This window comes from Bactrocera neohumeralis, chromosome 6 (assembly GCF_024586455.1).
Source record: "Bactrocera neohumeralis isolate Rockhampton chromosome 6, APGP_CSIRO_Bneo_wtdbg2-racon-allhic-juicebox.fasta_v2, whole genome shotgun sequence".
NCBI classification, from domain to species: Eukaryota; Metazoa; Arthropoda; class Insecta; order Diptera; family Tephritidae; genus Bactrocera; species Bactrocera neohumeralis.
Window position 1 is genome coordinate 11250921 of NC_065923.1, and position 23460 is coordinate 11274380.

General features: G+C 35.6%; 3 protein-coding genes across 4 annotated transcripts; all 3 read right to left on the minus strand.

Annotated features, from left to right (window-relative positions):
• Positions 1-1860: 1860 nt before the first annotated feature.
• LOC126763557 (uncharacterized) lies at positions 1861-2840 on the minus strand. Its single transcript, XM_050481175.1, has 2 exons — positions 2608-2840; positions 1861-2543 (listed from the first exon to the last, which is right to left on the minus strand). The coding sequence occupies exons 1-2, from the start codon at positions 2817-2819 to the stop codon at positions 2039-2041; spliced, it is 717 nt and encodes a 238-aa protein (XP_050337132.1). The 5' UTR covers positions 2820-2840; the 3' UTR covers positions 1861-2038.
• A 2746-nt stretch (positions 2841-5586) lies between these two features.
• On the minus strand, positions 5587-6907 carry LOC126763555 (endothelial lipase). Its single transcript, XM_050481171.1, is given in 3 exon segments — positions 5587-6547; positions 6550-6594; positions 6663-6907. Coding segments are annotated over 3 exon segments (1140 nt in total). The 5' UTR covers positions 6853-6907; the 3' UTR covers positions 5587-5642.
• Positions 6908-10299: 3392 nt separating this feature from the next.
• Positions 10300-23062, minus strand: LOC126763556 (L-lactate dehydrogenase). Of its 2 annotated transcripts, none has more exons than XM_050481172.1 (3): positions 22620-23062; positions 10848-11686; positions 10300-10780 (listed from the first exon to the last, which is right to left on the minus strand). In XM_050481172.1, exons 1-3 carry the CDS (start codon positions 22717-22719, stop codon positions 10616-10618), a joined length of 1104 nt encoding a protein of 367 aa, XP_050337129.1. In that variant the 5' UTR covers positions 22720-23062; the 3' UTR covers positions 10300-10615. The 2 variants fall into 2 exon arrangements, with proteins under 2 accessions (XP_050337129.1, XP_050337130.1); XM_050481173.1 differs by lacking the exon at positions 22620-23062 and adding an exon at positions 18220-18424.
• Between the last annotated feature and the right edge of the window lie 398 nt (positions 23063-23460).

Below are 23460 nucleotides of genomic sequence, written 5' to 3' on the forward strand. Positions count from 1 at the left end.
AAAAATACTTTTTCTTGAATGTAAATATATGAAGAATATTCTCTGTATATATGAAATTGATGAAACCTACAGTTTCGGAGATGTGGGCGTATTCAGAGTCAGTGAGCAAAATTTCTCCCAAACGGCTTTAATAATAATATCGATTACTTAAGCGATTCTAAATGTAAATTTTCTAAAAAAAAATATTTTTCTTTTTTTAGCAGCCGCCATTTTGTCATAAATTTTAATTTTGAGTGGTACTTATTATCTACATATCGTCACCTAAAATGAAAAATAACGTAACATCACTTTTTTTAAGTTTACTGGCGAAGAAGGAACGATATAATAGAAACAACTCATCATAACAAAATTTGAGTTTTGGTTATAATATGGTTATATATTGGTTATGTATTGGTTATATCTGACAACGGAAGCTGAAAATTGTATGCTACACACTTGTATAAGTAACATGATGAAGTTAATCGTAAGCAATAAAAAACTCAAATTCGATTTTTTTGTTGATACGTTGTTTTGCATTTTCAGTGTCGATATAAACGATGATCGATAAAGTTCTGTAAACGTACATTTTTTTTACTAAATAAAACGACACTTCCAAAAATCGTTATTTTTACCGTTATCGAAATTTTCAAGGCTTGAAAAGTGAACTTTCTGAATATGTGATGGTTATTTTTGAGAAACGAAAATTAGTTAAAATTAGAATGTATGGGAACCTAAAAAAAAAATAGCTACCCCTTAGAGTTAGCGCCTGGCTTGAGGGAGGATTTTTTTGTTTGTCAATCACTAAATTTGAGGGGGTCAGAGTTCAAAACAAATTAAAAAAATGTTTTCAAAGCACCCTACTGGAGATACATATACGACTGCACTGACATCTATTCACAAAATACGAAAAGACTTTTCGACTACCCAATATTTGGCACAGTAATTAAGGGGTTATATACAATTAGAATTTACAAAAACAAAAAAATTTATTTTCTTAATGCATATATGTATTTAAGAATACACAACGAAAATGTCATATCGTTCCGAAGTTACATGCTAATTTGAAAAGGCATTTCAGAGTGCTTGGAAGTACAAGGCTAAACTTTAAACGCTTTTTTTGCAGAATGGTGAGTCGGTGACCTACATTACTCCAAAAAGGGCTAAACTCAAACGGCTTAGTCTCAAATTTTAACACGAGCTTCTTAAATATATTTTTTAGTAATTAATTATATTTTTTATAAACAATTTAAGGCTGACATTTTGGTCAAAACTCGATTTTTTTTTTTTTAGAACCCGCCATCTTGACAAACAATTTTATTTTGCCCATTCTTTCGATTAAATACTAGATTTGACATTACGTAAGCGAAATCGTTTAGGGTTTTTAATTTCAGAGGATCCAGTTCAGAGATATAATGATCACCGCAAAACGTCGTTTTTGAGAAGAGCTTCCGGAGATCAGTTGTAGTTCCTTTCCAAATAAATATTTTTACTAATACTAAGTCTGAAAAAACAGTTTAAGGATACTAATATTTGTACGAATTTTTGGATCAATAAATTAAAAACTTTTCTCAGAAAAAGTTCTGGAAAATTCGCCTTTTTCGGCCTTCTAACTGTATATAATCCCTTAAGGACAGTACTACCAACTTAGCAAAATACCTTTTTTGGAATTATCATTTACCTGGAGAATTTAAACTTCAATTTCGGGGTACTTTTTTGTCACAATGTAGGAATATGATATTTTTAACTAAGATAATTTCCGGCTGTTGGGTTGACTTAAAGAATTAAAAACGTTTTCTGTATAAAATCTCTAAACGTCATCCAAAGAGCACAATAAAACAAATTCTTCAGTCAAAAAAATTTATTTTTGGTTTAAGAATTTTACATAAATTATATTTCAACACATTGTTGTGTGCGTATATGGTAATAATACAATGTGCACTTCAAAGTTTAATATTACTTTATTAATTTTGTATTTAATCGAATGAAAAGACTTATTGGGTCTTACAAAAATTTGGAAATATTTTTCCAATTCATAAATACCATATGTTTCTCATTTTTCTTACGATGAGCTTGTTTTTTCAACTATTTCATTAATGAATTTAGCATGTGGGCATAGTCGGATAAATTGAACATAACCTCCTTCAGCGCATTTTAGAGGATGTACCCTATTACTTATACCGACGGGTCTTCCATCGCTGTAAATTGGATTACCTCGAGGAGCCGAACATGTGGGGGCCGGAATAGGACATCTCCCACAATAACCATCTGCACCTACTTGTAAGGTAGTGTCGTTATAGAATTCATTGCAAGTCTCTAGCGGATAACCGTAGAATATTGCTTTATTTATTGTGTCGACAGGAGGGGCACATCCCACAGCTGTGACATTTTGAGGATAACCGTCAACAAAATTAGTGCCTACTGGTAGAGTAGCTCCAGTAACGGCAAACGGTTTGTTTGTGACTATTACACACAAATCTCCCTGTACATGTGTTTCATTGACTAACCGACGTTGCTCGTACTTTGAACAAACGCTTTGTCCACTCCATATTTCCATTGCCTTTGAACTAAGAATTATTAGTAGAATTATGTAAAATAATAAACAATAACTAAAGCAAATAAATTGCTTACTTATGGCAAGCGTCGGCAACGGTTACTACTACACACGATGTTATAATTATTACGCCGTATTCGCTTAACGTGCCATTCTCTAGGATACTTCGAGCAGTACCGAACGACTTATACTCATCTTTCCCTTTTACTCCGATTCCCACGTCAGTCAGAGAACATTGAATTACTGTGAATAATTGCAAACACGTAATGATCAAGAAAAGAAACTTCATTATTTCAGCAAAAGCGCTATCTCGCCGTCAAACCGAAAACTGATTAAGGAATGCACACAATCTCCCTTTTATAGGCCCTCGTACCTTTCTGAGACTGCATTTTGCCAATTGAATAAATATTTAGACAGTATATTTGTTTCTAGAGTATTCGCAAATTTATTTAGCGGATTGTTGATTGGTACAACAACATGGAGAATAAATGCGAACTGATATTTACAAAAATGTGAAAAAACATCTAATAAAAGTGGCACCTTGCGCATGTTCAAAAAATTAATATATTATTACAACTCAACTTCTTCTTCTAAGTATAATGCCGAACTTTAACGTCCAGCACCAACGGTGCCAATGTTTCAGATTTCAGCAAAGAATTTTTTAGGGAACAAAATAGTTTTAATCTTTTTATTATTATTTTTTTTTTTTGTTTAATGACCTTTAGACTTAGCATTTCACGGAGAATATTTCCACCGAAATTGATTGAGATCAACTCGTAGGCTTATAGATCACAAAAAATGATCGTTCTTCCTAATGTTTAGTATTCTTTCATCTAGATTTTGATGATCAACATGTACTTATTATAAGATTCATAATATCTGTAGAGCTTTTTTCCATATAATGTTTAAGCAATGCAAAACAGACATTCAATATTTGAGATGTATCGAAAAAGTAAATACATCTGTGAATAAAATTTTAAATCTACGAAATAAAAGCCTTGAACTTCGTTTGTATATATGTATATGTAAGTATGTAATTAAAAGTACTAGACGTGTTTATCCATCAAACATCACAAATTCAGTATATAAAAATGAAACATGTAAATAATAGGTTATGTTTGGACAAAATTATCCTTTTAAAGCTTATTATCTGGATTATTACCAATCTCAGTGTGATCACCGAGATCCAACGTGATTAGAAAGACCCAGTACACCTTATACATAATGAGTCCTGCAAGCTCGCTGTAGAAGCACATAATGCACTTATCTTCAAGCAGGATAGCTGGTACGTATATGTTTACGGCCTAATCACCCCTAGAGAAACTTATTCAAGGCAGCATCGCCTTATATGAATATTAATGGCATATTTTTAAATTTTAACAATGTCCGTTCCTCGATCAACTCTCTTTCTCTCTCTCTCTCTCGCTCTCTCACTCTCTCAATCATAAACTCTTTTCCATTTCCAGATATTCCTGTACAGTAACGGTCTGGAAATCAACTTTAATCTGCTCTTATATTATTAGGTTTGACCCCAGTGGTAAAAACCTTATGGTATATATGTCATTGTCAGGAATACTCAATGGACATCCTGTCAATTGGCTTCGATACTACTACTATATAGCTGGGCTTTGCGGAAGCTAGGTCAGCGCTGAGCCACCATCGGTACATGCGCTGTCGCAAAAACCTTTTGGCCCAAGAACGATGACAAGAGATCTAGTGATCTCTTTGTCCTCAGTAAGTTTAGCCTCTCTCGCCATTGCCCTATTGGCGTCCACGCAGTAAGGCTGGGAATTTTACCAGACGCCATTTGCAGAAGCTGTATGGAAGAAGACGACTTCCTTTAACACTTCCTTCTTGAGTGTTCCGCGCTGGGAAGCCATAACTTAAACACTAGGCAGCACATGCCTTAAGACATCCTACCGAGCTGGCGGGAGTGGAAATTAAACGCCTGTGCGTTATTTGTATAGGCTTCTAAGCGCTTTGCCAATTCATAATTCGAACACAAGATTTCTTCTTTTCTATGGCCTCACAAAGGACTACATACAGGGTTTGTCCGGAAAGTAATAGGACTGATTTTCTTCTACAGTGACCGTACTTCAGAGCGTGCGCGCACCGACTAGAGCTAACGAGCGAACAACTGGTCTGTTGTCTCCGAGCACCTGGATAGTCAGGACTCACATTTTCGCGTGACGTGTTTCTATGAGTGGTGCAAGCCGAAAATGCAATCTTACCCAGATGTCGCTTTAGCTAGAAGTAGGGTGTTTCGGTGCCTCCAGGCCTTTTTGGAGGGCTGAAAAGAGATCGCTGAAGAAGACTGTGCTGGGAGACCTGCGGCTTCGTCCACAATCAATTTGTTCCTCCTGGACAAACCGTCAACGCCAAGTTTTACGTGGAAGTCCTCAAGAGACTCAAACGAAACGTCAATAGGATCCGACAAAACATCGCAGCTGGTTGGAAGTTGTATCACGACCACGCCCCGGCTCACACCGCCTTTTTTTGTGAACAGCTATCTAACCAAAGCCGGTATCCCAACGCTTCCGCAGCCGCTTTACAGCCCAGATGTGGCCCCCGTGGACTTTTTTTGTTCCCTTGCCTGAAAAGGCCGATGAAAAACAAGCATGCACTTCGGCTCTCAAAGTTATTCCGGAGAATGCCTTCCGTGACGCCTTCAATGCTTGGAAATCGCGCTGGCAGCGCTGAATCGACGCAGAAGGAGCTTATTTTGAAAGTTTTTAAAGAATTGTAACGATTGGTTCAATAATTTATTTTGAATCGACTCAGTCCTATTACTTTCCGAACAAACCCTGTATAGTAGTACACTTGCGATCTTTGATCAGCCATCCCAACCTAATTCTCTTACAACCAAGCAAGGATTATTATGATTTAATTGAGATAATAAGAATCGTAGGACACTATATAGTCCAATTTTTCAAATCGCTTTTCGTTAGAATTCTACGTTAAAAACGTGATATTCAAATCGGCCTCTTAAATTTTCCAACATTTTCTAATAATAAGAAAACATTACTATTTAATATTTTTTCAACTTGTACATATACTAGAGTCTTATATTCTCAACAACTTAAAGCTTAAAGATCAGCTTACTTGCCAGCTTTTAGATCAAATTTGTTTTAGCTGCGGATGCTAAGCTGCGTTGATACTTTATGCCATGCTCCATAAAAGTAAACGGTGGATTTGGTTGTGTTAAACAAAAGTAGACACCCTTAGCCTGTTTGGGATACTTCAAGCCGATTGCCAGCGCGTCACTGAAATCGCATTGGCGCTTACGGAAGTGTGACCAACTATCACATTTCACCGCCGGTATCATTACGCCCTCAATCAGAGCCTCCATAAACAAAATAAACGAGTACATGTGACTGCAGCTCCTCGTATCACAGCCAGGCTGTAGTTTACGACGTGTAAAGAAGCCGATACCATTCGGATAGATGTCAATGGTACCGCGTTGTTCGCGCACACCAAATACATCACCCTCACCGTGTATAACGATGACGCGACTGCTGACATTCGCCTGTACGTATATATCAGCTGGACTACACATCAACGCCGGATCAATGGCCACCAATTGACCGACGCGTACATTAGAGCTGGATATTTGGTCGGCATAGATGTTCGCGGCCAATGCCGCTATATTCGCACCCACGGAATGACCCGCCAAGGTAACATCCTCTGGTGCAACGCCCTTTTGCATTAACACGTTGAGTATTTTCGCCACAAAATGACCCTGCACGGCGACATGATGACGCACGGTGTAATATAATTGCAATACATCTCTGGCAAAGTCCACAACAACAATATTGAGATCACGTCGTGTCGTCTGTAATAGCTTTAGATGTGATTGCACACTGAAATAGCTGTCGGGTGTGTAGTAGGCATTCACGTAGACTAAGGTCTTGCGCTTGGGATTGATGTCGAAGTCGCTGACCTCGGATATCGCCTTGATGGGCAGTTGTATGCTTTGATTAGTGATCGTCATGACATGTATGCTGGCATCGCAGGGTTTATGCCGCTGTGCAGCAGCATGACAGACTCATCAACGGGTGCCTCGCCTAAAAAAATGAGAAAAAAGCTTTTTTGGTATTGAAAACATCACGTTAAAAATTTAACAGCTACTCACAGAACGCCTGCCAACCGAGCGGCAATGCTTCCTGCAACAATTCAAAGTTCCGCTGCTGAATCGTCTCCACCGTTGGTTGTTGTAACCCAATTACTTCCTTCGCCATTTGTGCGTCTGCGCTGCCATTTGAGCAATAGAAAAATATGTTCATTAACCACAAGCCGTGTAGATAAATGCGCTGCTGTTGCATTTTGGTTAAGCTGCCAGCGGAAAGGCGTGAAATAAACAGCAGTCTGTGTCGCAGTCCAAACTCTTTCAACCGACCGTTAGTGCGGTTCGTCGCTCTATTGCTATATGCTTGACGTTAGTGCCCACGCTTTAAAGCTTTTATTGCAAATCTCGCATTGGTCTTTTCTACACGCTGCTGCGTTCTCTTATCAGTGGTCGCTATCACGAATCGTCATCAAAGCCCGGCTCAAGATTTTCGCGGCGAGGCACGTTTCTGTTGTTGTGCGATCGGAAGTGCAAGTATGGCTAGTACAAAAGCTGACGTTTGGATTATTAAGTACTCGAATTACCAATGATTAAATTCGCTCAAACATAGATTCATATATCGTATACAGTGTAAGCCGATATCAGTGAGTTCAAGCAAGATAATGCTAATTTGTTCGGTTTTTATATCCGCGCTCGAAATATATAAAAGTAGGCTCCTATTTAGCAAAGGTAAGGAACATTCCCAGTAAATGAGTCATCGTTGAAGCAATTTTAATGGAGCAAAAACGCAGAGGCTTTCGTTTATAGGTGTAGTCAATACAGCTCTGCTTCTCTTTATATTTTATATTTATGTATATTTATTAGAAATTAATATTTCAAAAGGTTCAAAGTTAATAATTCATTAGTTGGCAACTAAAATCTAAAATATGTTGAAGTTAAATCCATTTCGATAGTCCTTCTTTTCTTGCCATATTATCATGTTTATTTCTTTATAATAGTAGGTGACAACTCTGGTCTGAAATTTTTCTGTTTTAGAGATTTCTAGAATAATCTACCTTTACTTTGTTAAAAATGTTTACTTAGACCTCTATCTCATTAACCAGTTGCCATTATAATGCAATGTTCTGCTCCGCCCGAAATAAGCCTTTCTTACTTTTGAAACACAGTTGGTTGTAAGCACAATAATTTTAAGCACGTCTCTATTGTTGAGGGAGTCATCTTTCATACACGAAAAAATATTAGAAGAAACTTGAAAAAAGACGTGCAATTTTTAACGTCGAAAGTGACTTTTATGCAGAAAAGCCAATAAACATATTTAAACACTGGTATGTATGCAGCTTAAGGTCAGCTGTGCCAATTTCTAGAGCGCTCAGCTGTCGGTATTATATTACCCTTATTCGCGAATAAAAATTAAAAATTTTAAGCTTTTAAAAAAATTCGAGTTTCTGTAGCTACATAAATGGTTGTGTGACTCTGGATGAAATTATCAAGGTTTTTACAGTCAAAGAGTTTGATAATATATATTTTTATATTTTTACTTCTTATTGTTCTTTTCATAAGAGAAATAAAATAAATTTTAATAAAGATAAAATAAATTTTTGAAAAATATGTTCATTATTATCTTAAAATATAGTTCTTGAATATTACATACAATTTAATATAAAATAAGAACACTTGAAAGCTCTTAAACTTTTTACTTGAATAAGCGTCTGAATAAAAGCTCAACTGGTTTGCGTCTTCGCTACTAGAATTTGTGCGTAAGTTGCACATCTGAATTAGCAGCAGTTAATGCTCATTATTTTCTATTTTTAAGGGTTAAAAGAGGTATTTCATATACGTATTTTGATTAACTGTTTAATAAAATAATTTATACCAGGTGGACTAAAATGCCCAATCACTTTCGAATTGATAACCGAATTGATCAGAAGTAAAGAGTTTTTTGTAGGTGTGGAGTGGATTTGAGTTTAATGATTTTCTTATTTGGCGTTGTCGTTCTTCCTTTTCGCTGTTTGCCGCCAATTCGAGATTCCAAGACTAGCCAGCTCCTTCTCCACCTGGTCTTTCCAACGGAGTAAAGATCTTCCTCTTCCTCTGCTTCCACCGGCGGTTAATACGTTTTACTTTCAGAGCTGGAGCATTTTCATCCATTCGGACTGCATGACCTAGCCAGCGTAGCCGCTGTCTATATGTCAAAGTCGTCGTATATCCCGTACAGCTCATCGTTCCATTGAATGCGGTATTCGACGTTGCTAATGACCATAAATCTTCCATAGACTTCGGAGTTATGATTGTCAACAGTGACGTGGGAACCAAGTCGTATTAGTTTTGCGGGGATACCACATTCAAGCATAGCGGTATAAAGGCAACTTACTTTCGTGCTGTCAAAAGCAGCTTTGAAATCGACGAAGAGGCTGTGTGTGTCTTAACACGGTTCTTCTCTTAGATTTTGTTCAAGGTGAATAACCGGTCAGTTGCTGATTTTCCTGTCCTAAAACCACACTGATAAGGACCAATCAGTTTGTTGACGGTGAGCTATAACCTTTCACACAAAACGCTCAATATAATCTTATATGCGATTTTTAGGAGACTTATCCCACGGTAGTTGGCGTGGGATAGTTGGTTGTGTGGTCTCCCTTTTTGTGGATTGGGCAGAGCACACTGAAATTCCAATCGTCGGGCATGCTTTTGTCCGATCATATTCTACAAAGATGCATGTTCCTTATCAGCTCTTCTTGGCCTTTTGGTACACCTTGTGTATTCTCTCGTCTTTCCCAAGCCTTGATCTCCGTTTGATGCTGAGTGAACGCTGGAATAAATATTTATAAGTTGCTGAAAAATTGAAAGATCAGAGCAGTTCTATGCCGAACTTGGTATATTAAGCCAGTAGATTTAGCCATCCGTCTGTATATAATTGAAACCGATAATTGTTACTAGTTTCTTCCTCCACTTTTCACAGAATAACTTCCTTGAAGCTTATAAAACCTTAAGATTTTGGAATGGATTCGAGCTTTCTAAGCACACTTAGTGATCTTTCTAAGATATAAGTTAATATTCTCACCAGTCAGCCGCAGGCCAAGCCATCTTTAACAAGAAATGAATAAAACCAAATTTTTTCCAAATTTTCCTGAGAATTTTTTGCTTCGTATATTCTAATTCCGTGCATTTGATAATGGGTTACAGAGTGCAAATTTCGATAATTTTTATACATATAGTATATTTTAACTAGGGTAATAAGTTGAGTGCTTAATTAAGATTTCATTTAAAAAATTTACTACAACTTTCAAGGAATGTTGTTACTGCATTCTCTTGATATCTCTTAATATTTTATTTTAGCCGTTGCAGTTTTCTGGCTTTTGCTAATTAACTTCAAATTTTTAATTAACATTTTTACTAAAACAAGCACAAAACACCAATGCAACGCTGTCGCTTTTACTTTCTTCAAGCTATGACGTCACAGTGACTGTGGGTTCTTGACTTGCCGCTTGTGCTAGAGAAAAATTATGCTAATGAGGTAGTTGCGGTTGATTCATAGTATTCAATAATCTGCAATGCTCCGAATTGCAAAAAATTGTTTGTACACATTTGAATTTTTGATTTTTTTTCTCTTCTCTCTCTACTCTTCTCCTTAATACTTTGTACTAAATTTAAGAAAATAATAATTTTTCAAAATAAACTTGGCGAAACGGAAATGAAAAAGTTCAGGTTATGTTTTACTAAACTAAAATTGTTTCTTTTATTTTTGTGTTGTTGTATTTTTAGACTAGGAACATTTAAAATAAAAACGTAAAAATAAACACATAAATTAATCACATACAAATATGTAAGTATGACCTAAATTAACACAACTTGACTTTGGCTATAAAAGTTAAGCGCGGAGATTTTCTGTTCAAACATTTAAATTAAGTCAATAAATACTATGGTAAGTTCTGCAAGACAAACACTTATTTTACACATAACATCTCCTGATCTTATATAGCTTCTAGCAAGTTTCCATACGCATTTCGATCATTACAGACGCTTTAGAACTTAATGCCAGCCTGTACTTGATCCATAATGTTGGCGGATTTCTGCAATTGTTCTACTTCGGTGGTTGTCAGAATCTGCTTGACGATCGAGGTGATGCCATTGGCATTCAACACACATGGCAACGACAAAAATACATCCTTGTCAATACCGTGTTGTCCCTAAAATGACAATAAGAAAATCAATTCATAAAAATTTCATAATTATCTGCTTTCCACACAAACTCACCTGTACAGAGGTTGAGACGGCAACAATGTTGCTGGTGTTGTTCAAAATTGCCGAGGCGAGCGAAGCGGAGCTCAAGCCAATAGCCCATGAGGTGTAACCCTTCAACTTGATCACTTCGTAGGCGGAATCGACGACCTTCTTGTGTACATCCTCCCAGTTTTCTGGATCTTCAGTGGTGCCAATGTTGGGATTCAATTCACGCAAACGTACGCCAGCAATATTCACACCCGACCATACGGGCACTGAACTATCACCATGCTCACCAATGATCCAGCCGTGGCAAGAGGTGGGCGCCACATCTAAACGTTGGGACATCAAGAAACGGAAACGTGACGAATCCAAATTGGTACCGCTGCCAATGACACGATTCTTTGGCAAACCGGATAGCTTCCAAGCGACATAAGTCATAATATCAACTGGATTGGAGACCATCAACAAAATGGTGTCGGGTGAGTATTGCACCAGTTTAGGAATGATGTGCTTGAGAATGTCGGTGTTGCGTTGCACCAACGATAAACGGGATTCACCCTCCTTTTGACGTACGCCGGCGGTTACGATACACAGACGTGAGCCAGCAGTTGCTTCGTACTCAGTACTGGCGGTGATTTTGGGATTCTTAAGGAAATTCGAGCCATGTTGCAAATCCATCATTTCACCTTGCAACTTATCCTTGCACACATCGACAAGGCAAATTTCGTTGGACACATTCTGTGCGAGAATACTGAAAGCGCAAGCCATGCCGACTTGGCCGATGCCGACAATGGTGACTTTACGTCCGCCGGAAGGTAAAACTTCCGCCACTTTGGACATGAGATTTTCCGATACGCTAGCCATTCTAACTGCAAGAGAAAGAAGAAACGATAGGAAACCAATTAATATATCGAATATGTATTTATGAGACTTGAACTAGAAGTACAGAAGCGACTGTGTTAGAACCGAGGTCTAAAAAAGGTGTAGATAAAAAATTTCTTTGAATATTTTGTCATCATTTTGCAATTATCATATGTGATACATATATATCTATATCAATAAATGTGTACGCATGCACCCTCTCTTGTCAAGAATCTTCTTTTATTCTACCTACTCTCGCTTGCTTGGCGCCCTCGCTCATGTGACCAGAATGGCATGAGTGCCTTTATCACATGTCTGCAGTCTTATTGCTGAGCTGTTGCGTGCCACGCTTCCACGTGCTGTTTATTCAATCAAAAATATTATTTATATGTATATATTTATATATAATAACGCTGACCTACTCACTGCTAAAATGTCGCTCTAAGCTCACAATATTTGAAAAGAAAATATTTCCCAACTGGCGCAAGTTAAGGTGACCTTCATGAAGGTTATTTCAATTTTTGCATTTACACGCAGTTTTGCCGAAAATCGCATATATATGTATGTACATACATTCATATACATATGGAGAATGCCCAATATATGTACATATGTTAGCTAAGCGCTAAAAACAACAACAAACAAATGGAAATTTTCTCTTTCCTCAGTTCAATGAAACGGAATGTTAATAATTAAATTGTATTATAATTATGAGCAGGCGTTGGCGGGGCCATGACGAGTTCGAACAAGTGTGTATTCACTAAAACAAAAACAATTTAGTGGCTATATTGTCTAGTTTAAATTGCTTGCCGCTAATGCATGCCACAAGTGGAATTAGTTAATGTTTTAATACAAATTTTTCCAGAAGTTTTCATAATTTATATATAATATGCATACATATGTATGTATATGAAATTAAACTAAAAAGTAAGAAAATTAAAAAAAAACTTCAGTAGGTACTTGATTTTGATCGGTCTGTTTGTATGGCAGCTTTTTGCCATAGTGGTTCGATCTGAAAAAAATTATACGGAGATATTTAGGTTGCCTTGAAAAATAAACTGTGAAAGAATTTTGTCAAGATATTTTGTCTAATAAAAATTTTTTATACAAGGACTTGATTTTTATCATACAGTTTGTATGGCAGCTATATGTTATAGTTGTCGCATAACGGTGGTTCCGACAAATGAGTAGCTTCTTGGAGAGAAAAGGACGTTTGCGAAAATTCAAATTGATATCTCAAAAACTGAGGGACTAACTCGGGTATAAGCAGATAGGCACACTGATATACATAGCTAAACGAAACTTAATATACCCCTTTAAGAATATAAAAAAAGTACGAAATAAAAAAAAAATATCTCTTTTACAAATATACTTTCAAGGCCGTGTTTTCTCGCATAATTTGCCATTTCAACATAAATATTTACATATGTACATATGTACTATATGACTAAATGCTTTTGGCCTCTTAAAAATTTATGGCTTCCTTTCACTTTGGAATTCACGTGCATAACTTCAAGACCAATATTTATTTTAGTCAGAAAGAATTCGGTGATAAGATTACCCGGTATATACCGTATGCGTAAGAAATAAGTAGGTGCGGTTATGTGTATAATATGTACTTATATACGTAATTATACGTAACTGTATAAATAATTTTGTCGATTTGGTTCCCCTACTGAATGAACTGGCGCATTAACTTTAGTTTATTGTTGGCTATAAATTTTAGTGATATACAAATGTACATACATATACATATGTATATACTAAACACAGTTATAGTCACTTCATCTTTTTTTGCAACATTTGCAAGAGTGTTTATCTTATCTGCGGGTTTCTGAGGAAAAGCTAGTATTATGACCCTGAACATGCAATATCAAATCGATTTATGGCAATATATGGAAATATATTATTTAATGAGTTTTTTTTAGAAAAAAGTGTGGTATAGTAAAAATACTAACGGTTATCTAAAGCAAAGTTCGAGTGGGCACAAAAATGTACTGTTTTGAGTGGTAGCAGGGGTTTTGAGTTCAAAAACAGTACAATAAGTTCATTTTGCCAGATAATATAATAATTCTGGAAAAATAAAGCCTAAAGTTTTTATGCTATGTACTATATATGTATATATGTATATTAAGGTGTTTTTTTTCAATCCTCTCTGTAGCTCTTGTCATTAACGAGATAAATACCAAAAACACAAATTTCACGGAAAAATCAGGTTTCGAGGCTCGTACTACCTCGCCAGTGTGAGTTACGACTTTGTCGCAATAGCCACTTTTGTAGAGTGTTCAATTCTGGGGAATATGTGTCTAAAGTCAAAGCGATGTCATAAAATGCCTCTGAGCTATAGAAATTTAAAGATAAAAAATCAAAAGATACGATTTTCGTGTATTTTCAATGGAAAGTCTTTACATGCCTTGGCCGAGTACTTAAAATTAATAATAAGGGCAAAAATTTTGAGAAATTTTTTTTTAGGATATTTCCTAGAAATTTCATGAGGAGATTGAAAAAAAGTTAAAATAAGAATGTATGTATGCATATTATATTTCTAAACAAAGTATATTCATGTTATAATTTTCGAATTTTTTCTAAGTGTACTTAAAAATTTTTTATGATATACTTTATTGTTATTATGATTATTTTTAATTATAAACAAATATTCGATAATATTTGTTGTAATATATAAATATGCAAACAAACGCGCACTTTGCTGTGCAGACTCAATTAGTCAAACCCTAGAAATTGATACAGCTGTTTGTACGTATAAATGTATATGTATATACATATGTATATGTATATACCTTGCCTGCATCATAATCGCAAATATTTATAATGATTTATAAATCTCAAAAATAGCTTCGATTTTATTTTTCCTCTTCCTCTACAGATAACAAAAACCTTATCAGCATGGCGCGCAATATCACTCAATTAGCTTAATAACCGTTAATTGCAATTTATTAAAATTATTGCGACTAATTACGATGACAAATATTTTCGTCATAAATTATTTGGTTTTAGAAAATAGAAAATTAATAATATTGGGACTACAACATAGTAAAAGCCTTTTCTTACTTGCCGCTCTAATTTCATGGGGTTATTTGTGGAGGCTTTTTTGTCATTTACAACGCTTCTACTACAGTTCGTGTACCATTTCGGGCACGAATACCCCCACAAACAACCGACACCCACCAATTTCGCTTCCGCTACTTTGATAAATAACTATATACATATACAAATCGTTGTTAACGGAAATAAACATTAGTATGTATCTAAGAAAGAGCTCCGAAAGCGGACACAGCCAAAAAAGTTTTGTCCTTCAGCTAGCATTTTCAAAGTCAAAACCAGGCCCAGTGCATGGCTAAAAACATAAAAATAAGCAGCGAAAAGGAAACAGGAATAATGTGGAGCTATTTTCACACTCTACCACACTTGCCACAAATAAACTTGTGTATTAGGGATGTCTTTAATAGAATGAAGTTCGTTTCGGGAAGATACTACTGCGAGTATTTACTAGAGATTTACCACAGATATGAGCAACTTCAATGCAGGGCATAAATATATCCGTGTACTTATGTATATATGTAACATATGTCCCTAACCGCGTATATGCTATAATGTATATAAGTACATTTGCACATAAGATATTGGCTAGCTAGCCACTGCCAACTGCCACCTGCTGCCATTTCTTCCACATAGTCTAGCCGACATTGCTTTGCCCGCCTTTATCCGCATCAGCTGTTAGTTGAGCATATTTGCCGGTTTTGAAGGTGAGTGTTGGCGACAACATTTTCATTGCGCATGTCTGCAACGAAAGTGCAAGTGAGCTGGGCGCTCAGCCAGCGAATTTGAGGAGACAGAAAAGTATATACAATATATACATACATACTTATTTGGTATATAAATATATGTATGTATACAGTAGTATATAGTTTTAGTTCTTGCAACTGCAGACAGAGTGACAAAAAAAGAGATTTTTGTGAAAAACGCAATGTGATTGTTGCTGCAGCCAGAAAGGTGAATGCACCTTGTGGCAGATGCAACAGCGCTGAGATTTTTTCTTTTGTAGAAAAATATATGTATGTATGTATATGTGGTAGTTGCTATCAGCTGTCGGCAGTTGGTGGGAAAATGTGCATGAAACAAAAGTTTGGTCGGTTGCTTCATGACCTAGAATAAGTTCCAAAAATAAAGTGATATTAATAAATTTGGATTTTATATATTATTTTCGCCTTTCACCTCAACTTTTCAACCTAAACTTTTTTGACTTTCCTCTCGTTAATGGCAACCTTTTATTTTTTTGTTACCGCTCATCTTAATATGAGTTTGACGACGAAAGCACTGGTTGGTAGTTTCGTTATTACTGAAAAATGTTTAATAAAAAACTTTCAGCTCTGAAATTTTCGGTTATAGAATACTATATTTCAAAAGTAGTTTCCTAGTATATACATACATATGTATGAATGCATGTAAATGGCAGTCCCGCAGATCAATATCAATGCAAATTAAATGGACATTGAATTTCTAATAGAGTTAGATTAAAAGATCGACCCCAATAGCGATTTCACTTGAACAACTTAGAACGCCGGTCCGGTCACACCTGAAAGTCCTTAATATTGCTCATAAATACCTTCATAAATCGACAAAGCGCTTTGAACATATTAAACGTTTATTGAGGAGACTAATATCAATTTTAACTCGGTTAACTCATCTCTTTTCTAGAAAGTATTCCTGCCGAGATGTTACAACCTCAGTCTTGCAAGGACACTGGAGAAATAGCTGAGAGGGCTTAGCTCGCTTGAATTTCTATTTATTTTTTTTCGAGAAAATTTTACCCGCGTAATAAAATAATGTTAACAGATTTAAAAATTTTATTTTATTGGGTAGTCAAGAAAGTCTTTTCGTATTTCGTAAATAAATAAACAAATATGTACCATTTTGGTCGTTCACTTATTGCCATTTTTCCGCTGGAGACATTACAACTTTCATCAGTGTAAATCGAAATTTCCAGAACGGAAGCGAGTCAACCATTGTTGTGCTACACGAGCTGATACAGCATCGTCTTCGTAAACTTTTTAAATTTCATTGGTGGCTTGCGTAGCATTCTTCCCTTTTTTATACAAGAACTACAAAATATAGCGAATTTCTTCATTTGTTTCACTCATTTTTGAACAGCTTAACTTTTTTTCAACTTCCTCGAATTTGATTTTTTTGGTTAAGTAAAGTTTAAAATCTCACCTTTCCAACACAATATGGTATGACACAATGCGATTGGTAGCACTGGAGATATACGACTGTAACGACAACTATTGACAAAATACGAAAAGACTTTTTCGACTACCCAATATATTTGCTGTTTATCCTACAAATGTTTTCTTCCAGTAAAATAAATTAAATATTCGTCGATAAAAGTTAATTTTTGTCCAAATTTAGCACAAGAAAATAAATAGTATATGTTAATTGTTTATTATTTTTAAGCCATAAAAAATCTTTCTGCTTTAGATTATGCATGCAACAAAACATGGATACCAAATATTGCTGCGTTGGCCTCTTTGACTTTTAAAACGATATCGCTTGGCTGCCAAAAAACAATTCTTAATGATTTTCCAGGCTAATTTTAGAAATTTCCTATCTTCTGTATCGAAATATTTAGGCTACCGGAAAGTTTATCGATGTACATACATACATACATATATTATACATAAATAATTAATATAGTATGTATCTCCATTAGACAAAACGTCTAAAGGTGACATTGCTATACCAAAATTACTTTACCAAAGTATACACATCATATACATACACAATATATCGTATTTATATACACACTCATATACAAATATGTATGTACATATGTACACGTTTTTCGAACCTCCACGAAATATTTTTTATGTGCCATATTTTTTGCTTTTTAAAATACTACTTAAATTATGATAGCATAATCATATATGTATAACATAAATTTTTTATTCAATTTTAATAATGAATATGGTTTTTTTTAATTCATTATTTTTATTTAAAATAATAAGTTTAGTGCGAGAAATATTTAGAAAATATTATTATTGAAATTTCAATTTTAATTTTTTAGACACTTGTAGTGAATATTTCATGGAAGTTGTCGCTGACTTTTAATTACAAAAAATCTCAAACTATTTGCCATTACAATTGTTTAAAATTTCGACAAAAAATTCCCATTAATCAACTAAACTAAATGTTGCAATAAAAACCGCTACGTGCATGAGGTCATATATTTACTAGGAATTGTAAAAAATCACTTTTTTATGTACTTATGTATGTAGATGTAATGCAAAGCGCACGAATTTGTGCTTATGTGCAAATATAATTAAATATATACATATGTATGTATGTGCATATGTACTTAAATAAATAAAAAATCGTCACACTTGGTTACTGCCACATATAACAAATAGGAAACTCAATACGGGTTTTAAACAATAAATTGCATTATTGCTTCAAATCACACAATCGCTTTCCGTTTTCAACAAAAGTAAAAAAAATTGCATTGAAACTCGATTTATTTGCTTACATTTTTGTGTTTACGCTGTTGGTTTTGTTTTTGTACTTATTTTCTTTTTCTTTGCTGAATGAAACTTTTGCAAATCTAGCAAAGTAGCGGTTTTGCACACTGAAAAGACACTTGGCGGGAACTGAAAGCGCGTTAAAACGTCTGCTCACGGCGACAGCGTCGAACTGTTTGACTTTGACTGGATTTCGTTGCGATACAACTACTTGACGAGCGCAGTATGAATATTGCTTATATGTACGTGAGTGAATCTCTGCTGCCAGCGCTGCTGCAACGCTATGACTCGTGGTGGTGACGTAGAGGGCAGCAACAACGCCACGTTGGCCTGTAGCAGCGCCAACGACTACAGCAGTCGGAGCACGCACGCATCGTTGGTAGCCGGTTGGCTTGGTGACTACAAGGGGGGATCACAATGAATGACGAAATTTTGGATATTCGGCATGAAAGCGGCGTCGCTTCGTTTGCTTTGTTGTAGCAGCGGCGTTTGCAGTATACAACCATACATATGGACATACAGTACTGTAAGGCTTTCTCGGTTGGTGTGTCAGCAATGTTTATTTGTTGTTGCTATTTTATGTATGCCGGCATACATATGCGTCAAGGTGACCTTTGGGGCGAGAAACACGAAAGAGAGCGCTCACACCCGAGAGTCAGCTGGTTTTTCGGGTTGCTTTCTTTGCCTTGGTAACTGGCTGTGTGATTGTTGTTGTTGGCGCTATTGCTTTTTCATTTTCATACATTGCGTATTTTGGAAATGCCGGGAGCAAAATTACTACGTACCGTATGCGTGGCGTGATTTGACAAATAAGAGAGAAACAGGGATGTTTATAGATACTTATGTATGTATGTAGCTGGTAAAGTGGATAAACTAAGGAACAGCTTTACAGTACTGGTCATTGGTAGATAGGAACATATGTATACATATGTATATGTTTGAAAGGGTATGTAAAACCTTCAAGCTTATACGCTACCTGAAAGGTATTGAAATACTGGATTTGTCGATATACCCATTTCCTTCGGTAGGACCTGGAAGATGGGACAAATGTGCGCCATTAACAAACACTAAGCGGGACATATTAATACCGACAAATCCGAAAGGATTAACTGAAGCAAAAGTTGTCGGAAAACTGTTTACCAGATTTTCCGAAAATCATAGTTGTCAGCAGTAAAGTGATAAAACTAACATTTTGAAACGATTTTGAAACTTTCAAGATATGGAATCGAAAATTACACAAAATACTGCTACAATCGTTGAATAAAAAACATTTAAAATATCAGAATTAAAGCAGAGATAATCTTCTATAGTGAGCGCGAAATTTTGAGTTTTCACGACAGTTTTATATTTATAAAGCTAACTGTTAATTTATATTACATTTTCCTTTCAGTGTACTAACATATTTCTTTCTATGTTTAGAATACTAAAATTTTACTGAAATCACAACTCCTTGAGAGTATTTCGGGTAATTTCGAATTTTTCAGAAATCAATAAATAACATTTCCTACTGTCACGGTATCCCTTGGAATGTACATAAGTATATACATATGTACATATAGTATGAATATAGTATATGTATTCAGGGTGATTAGAGTATCTGAAGTGCTATGTAAACTTAACAATTCAAATAAACATTAGTGCATTGAAGTACATAAATAGAATAAAAAGCAATTATTGACATTTTCGGTCCTTTTTTATCATAATCAAGTAAAGACTCCAATAATCAAGAATCGAACACAAACAGCACTTACTATAGACCTAATGACTTAGAGAAACGCTCAAGTCGATTTACATTGTGACAAAAAAGTGCTTAGTAAAGGAATTGTAAATAAAACGCATTTAATTTAATTATTCATCAATTTTTTTTGTCGCCTTCAAAGTAATCACCACCAGATGTTTTACATTTATGTCAACGATTTTTCCACTCCCCGAAAAACTTTTCATAAGCACTTTTTAGGGCTGCCTTCAACTTCTTCAGTGGGTTTTGTTTTATCTCTTCGGTCGACTGAAAACGGGTTCCAAGGAGCGAAAATTTCAGTTTGGGAAACAAGAAAAAATCACACATAGCCAAATCTGATGAATATGGTGGTTGATAGATGGTATTCATTGCGTTTTTGGCTTTAAATTCGGTCACAATCGTAGTCTTTTTGAAAAAAAAATCAGCTTTAAGGTTGGTACGCAGCTCTCAAGTAATTGCTCAAGAAAAAAATACATTATTTCTCAAGTAATTTTGACAGCTGGTCACGCATTGTGAATGATCCACATTAGAAGAGCAAGAGAGAATAAACAAAGAAAACAAACTTTATGCGTAATATGTATGTGTGTATGTGTATGGTAACATAAATATTTTCATTGAGATTTAGAAATGTTGTTGATGATTGGTAGGTTTTATACAACATTTCAAAATGGAATATTCTTCATAATATTGATTTTTCAAGAAACAATTGTTGATTTGATGTTTCTTTGCAAAACCAGGTTTGTCATATTCACATTTTACTGAAAAAAAGTATCAAAAATTAGTACTAGATATCTTGAGAGCTGCGTACTAGCACAAGTAAATTTATCGCAGGAAAGTTTCTTGACTGTTTCTTAAGCGTTTTTTTATATGAAGTTTTTACGTTTCTTGAGAGCTGCGTACTAAGCTTTATCGGGACGAGTCGAGAAATAATGCATTTCATACCCAAAATATTCATCAAAATCATTGGACAAACATCTCCCCCGAGTCGAGCTCTCTCACCATCTCCTGAAACTTACCTGACTTTTTTAATATTTTCATCAGTTGAAGAGGTCTAAAGACGTCCAGAACGAGGAATGTCTTCAACGCTCTCTCGACCGTCTTTAAAGGCTTTGTGCCACTCGTACAAATACAAAATTTGAGACAAATTCTCTTTTCGATATTTTTATCCATTGTAAAAATCGCAACGCACTACTGAGATGTACCGACTCAAGCAGCTGCTGTAAACAAACACTCATATTTGGTACAGTAATTAAGTCCCACCAAATTAAAAAAATAAATTTTTTGAAATATCACTAACCCAGGGAATTTGATTACAATTTCCGGGTTCTTTTTTGTCCCAATGTCAATAATATTTGAAAGAAACAAGAATATATGTTAACTTTGGCTGCACCAAAGCTATTAAACCCTTCACAGCCCCGACGAAAACATCAAAAATTGCACAAAATAATTTTGGATGACTGTAATGTGAAGTTGTTCTAGATAGTAGGTACTCTACAGATATCAACATCATATGATACATGAATATTTGAGCTCTGTGCAAAGTGGGTGCAGCGCGAGCTCACCTTTGATCAAAACCAACAACGAGTTGATGATTTGAAGAAAAAGAGCTATGTCACAAGTGAGTGAAAACGATGGCAAAAATCCTTGTATTGGGGTTCGAATTGCTTCCGCCTCCACCGTATTCTACATATCTGGCCCACAGCGAAAAGTATGAACAAGTTCGAGGATCTCAATAATCACCTTTGAAAGGAACTCTTCTTCTTAATTGGCGTAGTTATAATCGAAAACGAAAAGAGAAGGGGACTATGTTGAATAAAAAATCGAACTTTGCCAAAAAATACGTTTTGCTTTGGTAGGCCAAGGACTTTTCAATTGACATTATATCGAGAACGCTAATTTGCACTTTCGTAGTCAACGAATTCGAGTCCAGAAACTGACTATCTACTCGAAATACCAAGCGATAAAAAAGCTATAGAAACCAGGGACGAATATGCACAGGATTTACATTCATGCATTAATAGTATGTGATATATGGAATTACACATTTTGATTCGAAACATATTCAAAATGTGGAGAATAAAAGTTCGGATTACCATTTAGCAATTCTGTCATATTTTTCACTTACAAATGTTTGTATATATATACAATTTTTATTTTAATTAAAAATAATCAAAATGTAAAAATAAATTAAAAACTGATTCATATTTGGATAAGAAGTGTAATTTAGTCGAAAGTCCGCATTAAGTGTTAATCGGAAGAAACTGTCAACAAAAGTACTCCTCTACATTTCATTACGCCATACAAACAAATATAGACAGCAAGCGTCAGCGTTAGATGAATATCAGAAATATGCCACCAAACCAATTACCACCAATTTAGTATGCGTCACAAATATTGCTAATATTGATACTAGTCAAACATATGATCACACTTGAGTCGCGGCCGATATCGCAAATCAGATTATCAGCAAATTTGGGCGCTTTGCTCTTCGTACACTCTAACTAAACCACTCAACTATGTCTTCACTTCCATGGTCAGTATCACGGTCACGTGCCATTATACTTCGTGCTCACACTTGCGTGCGTACATTTTGGTCTAACACAAGTGCTTCTATTTTTATTCACGCTCGCTTCGAGTATACGGCCGCATGCAATGCTTACGTTCACTTACCTTTGAGCCATTCCTCGCTCAGCGTCACAGTGCCAATGCCGCGCACACTGAAGGTGGTGGTGACGGAGAAACACCGTTGCAGTCTTATGATCTTCAGCATGTTCGGTTATTGGTATGATGTTAGCTGTATGACTTTTCTTTTCGACTCCGTACGAACGCCTTGACTTTGTGTTGTATGCCGTTATAGTGCGCGCTGCAGCTGCTCACGTAGTGCTTGTCGAAAAGGTTCTGACAGCTTTGCATAAGGTTTGCAAACAAACAATGCGGTTAAGGGACAAATCGAAAACCAGTTACTTAGTATTACACACACACATACACATACAAGTATATGGTGCATATGTATGATATGTATGTGTTTTTGCAGTATATAAAGCCAATTCCGCATATCATTTAATCATAAGATAACACTCGTAAATCCTTAGGCCAAATAGATTGATCGACGCTCCAATGTCATCCGTCTGGGTAGGCCATCATGTACCGAATAAAACAAAAAAAAATTTTAATTGAAAATATTGCATATATTATTCATATGACATGCATTATACTCGTATATCACTACTAATGGGTTTGCTGCCTGATAAGGTTGACTCATTGATGAGTGCCTATGCCGGCGCTGATGATTGTGTGCTATGTTAAGCACCGCGTGGGCAAAGTTATCAATGTGTGAAAAAGTGATCAACAAAATTTCCATACGAAAATATGATAATGACTGACTGGCCAAATCGATATCGGAAAACGAAGATATCAGATACACACACAAGTAATATTTATATATACAATAAAAGCTAGACGGTTTACGTATAAATGTTGGTTTATCTAATTATCGACATTCAATCAATGA